The sequence below is a fragment of the Stegostoma tigrinum genome, chromosome 12 (genome assembly GCF_030684315.1).
Source record: "Stegostoma tigrinum isolate sSteTig4 chromosome 12, sSteTig4.hap1, whole genome shotgun sequence".
NCBI classification, from domain to species: domain Eukaryota; kingdom Metazoa; phylum Chordata; class Chondrichthyes; order Orectolobiformes; family Stegostomatidae; genus Stegostoma; species Stegostoma tigrinum.
The window spans coordinates 426,589-438,902 of NC_081365.1; the positions used below are offsets into that span (position 1 = coordinate 426,589).

General features: G+C 43.7%; 1 protein-coding gene across 5 annotated transcripts in view; it reads left to right on the plus strand.

Moving 5' to 3' along the window:
* Positions 1–2,576: 2,576 nt before the first annotated feature.
* LOC125456760 (homeobox protein PKNOX1) overlaps positions 2,577–12,314 on the plus strand; it is a 138,747-nt gene continuing 129,009 nt past the window's right edge. For 2 of the 5 annotated variants that reach the window (XM_059650057.1, XM_059650060.1), the window contains exon 1: positions 2,577–2,655. Coding sequence is in view for 2 of the 5 variants with exons in the window: in XM_059650056.1 (XP_059506039.1) it covers positions 7,778–7,806 (29 nt within the window). In the remaining 3 variants the exon portion in view is untranslated. Of the gene's footprint in view, positions 2,656–6,430; positions 7,807–12,314 lie in introns of those variants that run through there. The other 3 variants (XM_059650056.1, XM_059650058.1, XM_059650059.1) reach the window with 2 other exon arrangements.

The window sequence follows — 12,314 nt, forward strand, 5'->3', positions numbered from 1 at the left end:
TTACAAAGCCTCAGTAGTACATCCCTACTTTTATATTCAAGTTCTCTCAAAATAAATGCCAACATTGCATTTTCCTTCCTGACTACTGACTCAACCTGCAAGTTTACCTTGAGACAATCCTGGACTAGAACTCCCAAGTCTCTTTGCATTCTGTAGTCTCCTTTAATCAGCTGTAACATCGTTACCTCTGATTCTATCTTCTCCATCTCAAATTGCAGAGTAAATTCCATCATATTATGATCACTGCCTTTTAAGGGTTACTTTACCTTAAATAAGAGCTAACAAGCTGGATGAACACAGCAGGCCAAGCAGCATCAGAGGAGCAGGAAAGCTGACGTTTCGGTCCTATACCCTTCTACGGAAAATTTTCTGAATTTCTCTCCTGGTCCCTTTGCAGCCAAGTCTCTGTGATGTCCACCAAGTCATACCTGCTAGTTTTGATCTGCGCTACAAGCTCATTTACATTATTTCTTTTACTGACTATAATATGGTGAGTTTTAAGATACTCATGGATAGGGATAACAGCAATCCTCGGGTGAAGGTGCTGAATTGAGGAAAGATGCACTACAACAATATTAGGCATGAACTGGAGAATGTTGATTGGAGGCGTCTGTTTGAGGGTAAATCTACGTCGAACATGTGGGAGTATTTCAAACAGTAATTGACAAGAGCTCAGGAGCGTCAAATACAGGTTTACAGCAATAGAGTAGGGGGGTGAGTCAGTGTGGACTTGTTGGGCTGAATAGTCTGTTTCCACACTGTAGGGATTCAATGGAAACAGTCTGTCGATCTTTAGTATCAGGCTAGTGGACTTTCTCGAGATTGCCTCCAATACCATTGTATCTTTCCTTAGTTAATGGGTCCAGAACAATTCACGGTATTCCAGCTGTGGTCTACGTACTTCTTTTTTTCACTTTTAGCAAACCCTCCTACTTTTATTCTCCATTACCTTTGAAATATAAACCAAAATTCCATTTGCCTTCCCTGTTACATGTTGAACTTCGATGTTAGCTTTTAGTCACTAATGGATGAAGAGTCCTAGATCTTTCTGTTCTGTAGCTTTCTGCAGTCTTTCTTCATTTAAATAATATTTACATTCTTCCTGCCAAAATGCATAATCTCACAATTTTCCCACATTATATTGAGGATTAGTGTGATTTATGATTCATGCCTTTTTACGTCTGAGTTATTCTCTCTCCTATAGCACAGCTATTGTTAAGGGGCATATAGATTACTCCCATTAGTGTCTTCTTTTCTACCTCCACCCATATAGATCCTACATCAACGAATCCAATATTTTTTCATACTAATGTATAATTTCATATAAAATTCCATCTCATTTCATACTGACAAAGCCACAAGCCATCCTTCTCCTCATGCCTGTCCTTTTGATAGTTCACATACTCTCAGTGTTCAGTTGTCAGCTCTGATCTCCTCGTAACCATGTCTCTGCCTATCGGCCCCAGCTGGCTCCGAACCAGGGGCCTGCTGCTCGCTGGCAAGCCGGTAGTAGGGCTGGGATCTGGGTGGGGATGTGGGGGTGAATGGTAAGAGTGGTGTTTAGTGGGTGGGGTGTGGATGCTAAGGGTGGGGGTTGGAAGAGGAAGAGCGTGAATGCTAAGGATGGGGGTTGGTGAGTGGGGATGTGCACGCTAAGCGTCGGGGTTGGGAGGTGAAGAATGAGGATGCTAAGGGTGGAGGTGTGCATGCTAACGGTAGGGGTTGGAGGTGGGGGTGTGGATGCTAAGGGTGGGGACTGGGAGGTGAAGAGTGTGGACGATAAGGGTAGGGGTGTGCATGCTAAGGGCAGAGGTTGGGTGGTGGGACTGTGCATGCTAAAGGGCGGGTGGGAGGTGGGAGTGTGCATGCTAAGGGTGGGGCATGGATGCTAAGGATGGGGGTTGGGAGGTGAAGAGTGTGGATGTAAGGGTGGGGCCGGGAAGTGGAGGTGTGAATGCAAAGGGTGGGGGTTGGGAGTTGGGGGTGTGGCTGATAAGGGTGGGGGTGTGCATGCTAAGGGTGGGGGTTGGGAGGTGATGAGTGTGGATGCTAACGGTGGGTTTGGCAGGAATGGGTGTGCTTGCTAAAGGTGGGGGTTGGGAGGCGGGGGTGTGGATGCCAAGGGTGGGTGTGGGGATTGGGGTGGTGTTTGGGAGGTATGTGTGGGGATTGGGGTGGTGATTGGGAGGTAGGGGAGTGGATGCTAAGGGTGGGAGTTGGGAGGTGGGGATGGTGATTGGGAGGTCGGGGTGTGAATGCTAAGGGTGGCATGGGCTTTGGGGTGGTGTTTGGGAGGTGGGGGTGTGGATGCCAAGGGTGGGGGTGGGGATTGGGGTGGTCTTTGGGAGGTAGGGGTGTGGATGCCAAGGGTGGGGGTCGGGAGGTGGGCGTGGGGATTGGGATGGGGTCGGGGGAGGGGCCGGGACTGGAAGCGGGGACAAGACGAGCGAAAGCCCCGCCCCTGATGAATATGCAGCGGTCTGTCCATTGCGGGAGGCGGGGCATTGGGGCAGCACCGCCCAGCCCCTGATGAATATGCAGCAGGTTGCGTGCCGGCTGTGGGGCGCATGGCGCGGCGTGTACGTGCTTACGTAGTGCGCTGTGTGGGGCTGATTGCTGCAGCGAGGTGTCAGTCTGATGAAGATTGGCATTCAGGTAAGCTGTCAGTCAGCGCCCGCGGCCGGCCCCGCTTCCCGCCGCCGCCGCCTGGCTGCCCGCCTCCCGCCCAGCGGGCCCGGGGCACGACGGAGGGCTGGGGGAACAAACCACCCGCTCCCGCAGCCCGTCCTCACTCAGAACGGGAGCGGCGACCAACCTCGGCCCAGCCCGGGGCCTTTCCCTTTGTGTCGCCGCCTGCGGATGGCGGCGGGGCCGGGGTAGGGGTGAGAGAGGGTGAGGCGCGCTCGTGCGCGTGCCCGTCTTTGATGCTGGGGTGACGGGACCGCGCAGCGGGGGTGGGTCGCGGGGCGCAGTCCCGCGGAGCTTCCTGGTTGGTTGGAAAATGGCGCAATTGGACAATGGCGGCGGGGCGGTCGGGTGCTTTTTTTTTCTTTTTTAATTAAAAAGCAGCAGTGGTTTGTGCGCTCTCCAGCCCGGGTTTGGGCATCAAGCAGCAGCCTAATGGACAGGCCCAGGATTTATAGCCCAGGCACACTGTAATTCAACAATAAACTACATCCTGATTAAAAATTACAGTGAAACTCAAACTGAGCTGAGAGACAAAAGCTGTGTGAGGACGCTAAATGGTTAAAGCATTAAAACAGGCTTATTGTGCCAGGCTGGATGGCATCTATACAGATAGCACTGAAATCAAAACATCAGGAAATAATATTCTTGGCATCAGACAGAAAACTCTCCTCGTCCACTCTTCATCTAATTCCCTTTGAAAACAACTTTAAATCAATAAGTGTCTTCCACATCGATTCTTTTGGCAAAAATATTATCTCTCACTTTTTGATATCCATCATTATCCACAAGGATATCCAAAGATTTGTCAACTTTAGTGATTTTTTTTTGAAGTAGGCAATGAACAAAGAGTTAACGGGCATTGCAATAATTGTAGTTTGCATGACTTTCCAGTTTTTCATCAAATGGCTCAGTGCCTTGGCAATTTCTTAATAAGAAAATGTTCCTGTTTTCACTTTCTCATTTTGTCAAATATAAACAGATCTGTGGACTGAAAATCTGTGTGCATTTTTGCAGACCATTACTGAAACACCCCTCTCTGCACACAACACCTCTGTATCCCTGCCCCTGTGTCTCCTTCAGTGTCTTCAAGGGGTTGTCACAACCTTCACACTCTGCCAACTGTATTGTTGATGTAACTTTTAAAGACCAACTCTGGTTGGATGTGTTCTGGGAAATGACTTCTCATGATCACTCACGTTTAAATACTGCTCCATAAAATCCTGGCATTGGTTGCCCAACATGTCAGTCATCACAAAGTCTGAACTTCCCAAATTTTTATGTCAGCCCCAGTTTTGACTTTTGAAAATCTGGTCTGCCTAATGCTAATTTCAAACAGGTGCTGCACAATGAAGGCCACAGTGTGTCGAGTCATAGAATCCCTGCGGTGTTGACATAGGCCATTCTGGATTGGAAGATTAGAAAAGAGAACAGATTAGCAGTTGAAATTTCTTATTTTGGCACCAAGTGTTATCCTTCAGGAGCTACAGTTATACACCATACTTTGCAGAAATTATTTGGATCGAGCAGCTGGAGATGTGATTGTGAAATTAGCAGTTTGATACCAAGTTGAAAGTAGACGTGGAAATGATACCAAATGACAAGAAGGCAAATAGATTTAATAAGACATATGAGCAGAAGAAGGCCAATCAGCCTGTTAGGTTTACTTCAGTGAGATCATAGCTAATCTGTTAACCCTCAGCTTCATTTTCTTGCATTTTCCCCATAACCCTTGATTCCCTTACTGCTTAAAAATCTATCTCAGCCTTGAATACGCTAAATGGCCCAGACTTGACAGCCCTCAGTGGTAACGGTTTCCACATTTTCCCAAATTATATTCCATCTGCCAGGTTTTTGCCTACTCACTTAATCTGACTATATTCCGCTATAGACACTTTTTGTGTCATCCACACCATTTGCCTTTCCACCTATTTTTGTGTCATCTGAAAATTTGGCTACAGCATAATTACTCATAATTGCAGACCCAGCATTGATTCCACTTGTTACGCCAAACCACTTGTTACAGGTTGTTATCCCAAAACTGCCCCCTTATCGCAAATCTCCGTCTTAGTTAGCCAATCCTCTGTCAGTACTAATACATAACGTACAACATGACTGGCTTATTAGCTGACCTGAAGTGTGGCCTTTTATCAATGTCTTCTGTAAATCCAAATACGTTATGTGCATGATTTCCCTTTCATGAACCCATGCTGATTCTGCATATCGTATTCAATATTTCTATAAGCAGTTATGTTCCATGGTGTGCAGATGTTTCATTACCATTCTAGACAACATCATCGGTGCGACCTCTAATCAAAATGTTGGTGTTCTGCTTCGTTCTGAATTTATTAGATCCTCTGGTGTGGTAGGTCTTGTCATTTACGGTTCTGTTTTTAAGCAGTGGTGTGTACACGGGGTCTATTTCTATGTATTTGTTAATGGAGTCCTGTGTTGAGAATCAGGCTTCCAGAAATTCCCTTGCATGCCTGTTGTTCGCTTTTCCCACTATAGTCACTTTGTCCCAGTTGAACTGATGTCCTCATTGGCTGTGTGTATCAAGACAAGTGTATATTGGCCATGTCTTTTTACTGCCAGCTGGTGTTTGTGTATCCCAGTCATCGGTATCCTCCCCATTTGTTCAATTTAATGTTTTTGCACTCACTGCATGCGATTCTGTGTATCACATTAGTCCTGATTACAGTCGGTATGGGATCTTCAGTCTGTAACAACATTTGACATAGTGTTGAAATAGGTTTGTGTGCAGTTAATGATCTTACGCAGACTTAGGAGTCTGGTTGTTACTTCTGATATATTTTTGATGTAGGGTAGCGATGCTAGTGTCTTCTTTTGTACCGTGTCCTCTGACTGTCATTTGTTTTGTAGGCCCCAGCGGACAAAACTTCTTGCGTATCTGTTGTCAGTGAAAACTTTGTGCAGGTGTACCTCTTCCATTCTCCTGAGATCTGGGGTGTTGCAGTGTGATACGGCTTGTTTAAATAATGTCCTAATGCAGCTCTGTTTGTGTATGGTGGGGTGGTTGCTATTAAAGTTCAGGAATAGGTCAGTGTGTGTGGCCTTCCTGTGTACACGGGTCTGGAATTCACCGTTAGTCTCTCTAGCATTACCTCTAAGAATGAGAGCTGTTTGTTGTTTTCATCCTCTTTAGCAAATTTTATACTTGCGAAGATGTTGTTAACAAGTTAATGGGTTTTTTCCCTACTTTTGTGCATTTGATTATTACAAATGTGTCGTCCATTTATATTATCCACAGTTTGAGTTGGGACACGAACGACAACCTCAGCAAGGACAGCTTACTGAAATACTAGATTTCTGCCTCACAACGCACTTCACATTCACTGGCCAAATATACAAACAGATCAACGACACATTGATGGGATCACCCATATCAGGTCTCATTGTGGAAGCAGTGATGCACAGACTGGATATCGCAGCCCTTCCTGTAATCCAGCTGAAACTGTGGATGAGATAAGTGGACAACACATTCATAATAATCAAATGCACAAAAGTTGAAAAAACCCACCAACTCGTTAACAACATCTTTGCAAGCATAAAATTCACTAGACGCAAAGAAAACAACAAACAGCTCCCATTCAAAAACAAAAGTTGCTGGAAAAGCTCAGCAGGCCTGGCAGCATCTGTGAAGAAAAAAAAAAATCAATGTTCATGTTTTGGGAAGGGTCACCAGACCTGAAATGTTAAATCTGCTTTTTTTTCTTCACAGATACTGCCAGGCCTGCTGAGCTTTTCCAGCAACTTTTGTTTTTATTCCTGATTTACAGCATCCGCAGTTCTATCAGTACTTAAACAGCTCCCATTCTTCGACGGAATGGTAGAGAGACTAACTAATGCCGAAATGAAGTGTACAGGAAGGCCACACAAATGGACAAAATCCTTAACTTCAATAGCAACCACCCCACCATACGCAAACTCTGCATTTAGGTGCTACTTAAACAAGCCGTAATATGTTGCAACAACCAAGAAATCCGAATACCCAAGAAGTTTCACCTACAAAACAAACAACAGTCAGAGAACATAGTACAAAAGAAGACACCAGCATCGCTACCATACATCACAAATATATCAGGAATGACAACCAGAGTACTGAGACCTCATAAGATTATATTGTACACAAATCTACATCAACACTACGTCAAATGCTATCAAAGACTAAAGACCCCATACCAACAGCAAACAGGATTAACGTGATATACAGAATTAAATGAATCAAGTGTAATGAAGAAACTGACGACCAGGATGCACAAACACCAGCTGGTAGTAAAAGACGCGACCGATATTCACTTGTCTTGCTACACACAGCCAATGAGGGCCATCAGTTCAACTGGGACAAAGTGACTATACTGGGACAAGCTAACAACAGACATGCAAGGGAATTTCTGGAAGCCTGGTTCTCAACACAGGACCCCATTAACAACCACATAGCAATAGACACTGTGTATACACCGCTGCTAAAAAACAGAACCGTAAGTGACAAGACCCACCATGCCAGAGGATCATATATAAATTCGGAACAGAACAAAACACCAAAGCTTTGATTAGAGGTTGCACTGATGACGTTGTCTAGAATGGTCACGAAACATCTGCACACCACAGAACAACCAGCTCAGCGAGTTAACAGGCAACTGCATTCACAACCCGAGGGACAAGTTTTCGCTAAGACCGTCAAAATATTTCTATATGCTTTGCTATTACATCCTTTATAATACAGTCTAACAACTTCTCAAAAATGGAGTGTTTGAGTTGTAAGGAGAGGCTAGGTAAGCTGAGACTTTTTCCATTGGAGAAAGGAGGTTGAGGGGTGACCTTAAAGAGGTGTATAAAACCATGAGGAGGATAGGTAAGGTGAATGGCAGACGTCTCTTCCCTAGGATGGAGGCTGTCAAGACTAGGGGGCATATTTTTAAGGTTAAAAGAGAAAGAATTTAAAAAGACATGAGAGACCATTTTTATTTTACAGAGTTGTCCGTGTGTGGAATGAACTTCCAGAGCAAGTGGTGGATGCAGGGACATTTACAACATTTGAAAGATGTTTGGATAAGTACATGGATGAGAAATGTTTGAAGGGAAATGGCCCAAGCTTAGGTAGGTAGGACTAGTTTAGTTTGGGATTATGGTCAGCATGGACTGGTTGTTTCTGTACTGTATGATTCGATAATAACAGACATTAAGGTAACTGACCTAGAGTTACCTGCTTTTTCCCTTTGCGAAATGCGTGATAAATGACAAATTAAATTTAACACAGAATGAGGCTGTTCAAGTTGGTAAAAGAATAAAGGAGCTGCTTATTCTTTGGTAAAGGAAAAATAAATAGGATTAAAGAACAATGAATCAAGTGAATGCAAATATACAAAGGTGAGGCTTTAGAGTATTTAATACTGGAGTTTATTTCTGGGAGAATGAAATACAAAACCACATTATTGTTAAATTTATATAGCACCTAATTAGCCACCACTTGGAGTAATGCTTTCAATTCTGGTGTAGTAGCCATTCTGTAAATTGGAACATAAAATGATAAGAAATTAAATCAGGAGTAGGCCTTTCAGTCTGTCAAGCCTACCCCACTATTCATCAAGATCATGACTGATCTCATTATGGTCTTGACTCTACTTTCCTATATGCCCTCTTGCCCATCTCCCCCTTGACTCCCTTACTGATCAAAAATTGATATAATATCCTTTGAACTGATTCAATGACCCAGCCTTCATTGGTCTCTGGGAAGAGCATTCAACAGACTAATGAACTACTGAGAAAAAATTCTCATTATCTCTGTCCTAATGTGAGATTTCTAACTTTTAAAATGTGATCTCCAGTTTTAAATTCTTCCAAAAGGGGAAACATCTTTCCAGCATCTATCTTGTCAGGTCTTATCACCTCACAGTACCCTAAACTCTCATAGATACAGGTCCAACCTGCTCAGCTATTCGTCAAAGACTGAGTCTGCATGCCAGGAATGACACAAATACACCTACTTTGAATGCATTTGAATAAACATATATCTCTCTTTAAGAATATTGACCAAAACCGTGCACTGTAGTCTAGCCGTGGTCCCAGCAATGCTCCGTACAGTGCAGCAAGATTTCTCTGCTTTTATATTCTATCTCATTTAAATTATAACATTTCCATTTGCCTTTCTAGTTACTTGCTGTACTTGCATACCAACTAAAATGTGATGCACAGAACTCACCAAAATACTCCAGATCAGATGGAATCTGTATTTTGCTCTAGTTTAACAGTTTGCTTGTTTTTGTACTCTGTGCACTGATAAAGCATAGAAATCTGAATGCTTTGTTAACCAGCATCAACTTGTTCTCCACCTTCAATAATTTATGTACAGGTAACTCCCGGGTTCCTCTGCTCCTACGGCTCCTTTAGAACAATACCACCACTGTTTTTCTATATTATTCCTACGAAAATGATTCACTTCACACTTCTTCACATTTGACTTCATCTGCCACCTGCCGGTTCACTTCACCAATTTATTGGTATTCTTTTGAAGTCTACATTGTCCTCCTCAGATCACAAAGTTTTCACATTCTGTATCATCATGTTTTGAAATTGTGCTTTGGCTCCCCGAAGTCTAATTAATATATGTCAAAAAGGGCAGAAGTATCACTTGCCACTAGTCAGCCCAAGCCTGGATATTGTCTTGATCTTGTTGCATTTGAACAAGGACTGCTTCAGTATCTGAGGAGCCATGATAGGTGCTGAATATTGTGCAATCATCGGCGAACATTCCCACTTCTTACCTTTTATGGAAGGAAGGTCATTGATGAAGCAGCTGAAGATAGTTGGGCCTAGGAGCACTACCCTGAGGAACTCCTGCAGAGATGTTCTGGAGGTGAGATGATTGGCCTGCAATAACCATAATCATCTTCCTATGTGTCAGGTATGACTCCGACTACCAGAGATGTTTGCCCCCGATACCTAGTGATTCTGATTTTGCCATGGCTCCTAGAAGCCACACTGAATTGAATGCAGCCTTGATGTCAAGGGCTGTCACTCTCACCTCACCTCTGGAATTCAGCTCTTTTGTCCATGTTTGAACCAAAGCTGTAATGAGGTCAGGAGCTGAGTGGCCGTGGCAGAACCCAAACTGGGCATCACTGAGTAGATGCTGCTTGATAGCACCGTTAATGACACCATCTATCACTTTACTGATGATTGAGAGTAGACGATGGGACAGTCTTTGGCCGGGTTGGATTTCTCCTGCTTTTTGTGTAAGGACATAATTGGACAATTTTCCACTTTGCCGGGTAGATACTAGGGCTGTAACTATATTGGAACAGCTGGCTAGAGGAGCACAAGTCTTCAGTACTATTGCTGGAATGTTGCCAGGGCTTCTAGCCTTTGCAGTATCTAGTGTCTCTAACCATTTCTTGACATCAAGTGGAGTGAATCGATTGGCTGAATACTGGCGTCTGTAGTGCTGGGGACCACAGGAGGAGGCTGCGATTGTGCAGGGGTGGTCCTGTCTTACAAATTGATTGAATTATTTGAGGAAGTGACGAAAGTAATAGAGGGTTGGGCAGTGCATATTGTTTGCATAGGCTAAAGCATTCGGCAAGATCCCTCATCATAGTCTGGCCCAGAAGATTAATTCACATGGGATCCACAGTGAGTTGATGAGTTGAATGCAAAGTTGAATTTGTCATAGAAGACTGAGAGTAGTTCTGGAGGGGTGTTGTTTTTCTGACTAGGTCTGTGACAAATGGCATTCCACAAAGATCAAAGCTGGGACTTTGTTGTTTGTCATACACTTCTAACCAAATAATTTATATATGTGTTCTAATTAGTAAGTTTGTAAATGACATGAAAATTGGTGGAGTTGTGGTTAGTGAGGAAGGTAGTCAAAGTATACAACAGGATGTAGATCAGTTAGAAAGTTGGGCAGAGAAATAGGCAATCGGGTTTAATCCACACAAGTGTGAGGTGATGGATTTTGTGAGATCAAATGCAAGAGGAAAGTATGCAGTAAATGACAGGGAACCTTGATACACAAATGGATGGTGGGGTGCATGTCCATAGCTCCATCAAAGTACCAACACAAGTCCATCAGTTAGTAAAGAAGACATACAGCTTATTTGCTTTCATTGGTCAGGGCATTGAGCATAAAAGTTGACAAGTCATGTTACTGCTGTAATAAACTTTAGTTATACCACATTTGGAGAACTGTGTGCAGCGATGGTCACCACATTGTAGGAAGGATGCAGAGATTTTGGAGAGGTTGTAAAAGAGATTTACCAGGATTTTGCATGGTTTGGAGTGTATTAGCTAAAAGGAGAGGTAGGACAAACTTGAATTGTTAGTGCATTGGAAACTGAGGGGACACCTGATAGAAGTATCTAAAATTGAAATAAAGTGAATAGTCAGAGTCTTTTTCCCAGGCTGGAATCTGAAATACTGGGGGGAGACATAGATTTAAGGTGAGGGGGCAAATTTAAAAGAGATGCGCGAGGCAATTTTTTTTTAACACTGTATGTGGTTGGTACCCGGAACATGCTGCCCGGGAGGTTGTAGAAGAGATAAAATTGCAATGCTTAATAGGTATTTAGATAGATGTACAGACATGGAATTGAGGAATATAGATCAGGTGCAGCCAGATGAACATAGAACATTACAGCACAGTACAGGCCCTTCGGCCCTCGATGTTGTGCCGACCTGTCATACCGATCTCAAGCCCATCTAACCTACACTATTCCATGTACGTCCATATGCTTATCCAATGACGCCTTAAATGTACCCAAAGTTGGCGAATCTACTAGCGTTGCAGGCAAAGCGTTCCATTCCCTTACTACTCTCTGAGTAAAGAATCTACCTCTGACATCTGTCCTATATCTTTCACCCCTCAATTTAAAGCTATGCCCCCTCGTGCTCGCCGTCACCATCCTAGGAAAAAGGCTCTCCCTATCCACCCTATCTAACCCTCTGATTATTTTATATGTTTCAATTAAGTCACCTCTCAACCTTCTTCTCTCTAATGAAAACAGCCTCAAGTCCCTCAGCCTTTCCTCGTAAGACCTTCCCTCCATACCAGGCAACATCCAAGTAAATCTCCTCTGCTCCCTTTCCAAAGTTTCCACATCCTTCTTATAATGCGGTGACCAGAACTATACACAATACTCCAAGTGTGGCCGCACCAGAGTTTTGTACAGCTTCGCCATAACCTCTTGGTTCCGGAACTCGATCCCTCTATTAATAAAAGCTAAAACACTGTATGCCTTCTTAACAGCCCTGTCAACCTGGGTGGCAACTTTCAAGGATCTGTGTAAGTGGACACCGAGATCTCTCTGCTCATCTACACTACCAAGAATCTTACCATTAGCCCTGTACTTTGCCTTCCGGTTACTCCTACCAAAGTTAGTTTAGAATGGCATCATGGTCGGCATTGACATGGTGGGCCAAATGCCTGTTCCTGTGCTGTACTTTTCTATGGTCTAAGTCCTAAACTGACCTTTGGGGAACTCTACTACAAGCCTACCTTCAGTCTGAAAAATATCCATTAACCATTACTCTCTGTTTCTTGTCACTGTTGATCTCTTATGCATTTTCAAGGTAATTAAAATACTTGTGACGTTTCCTTCCTAATGACT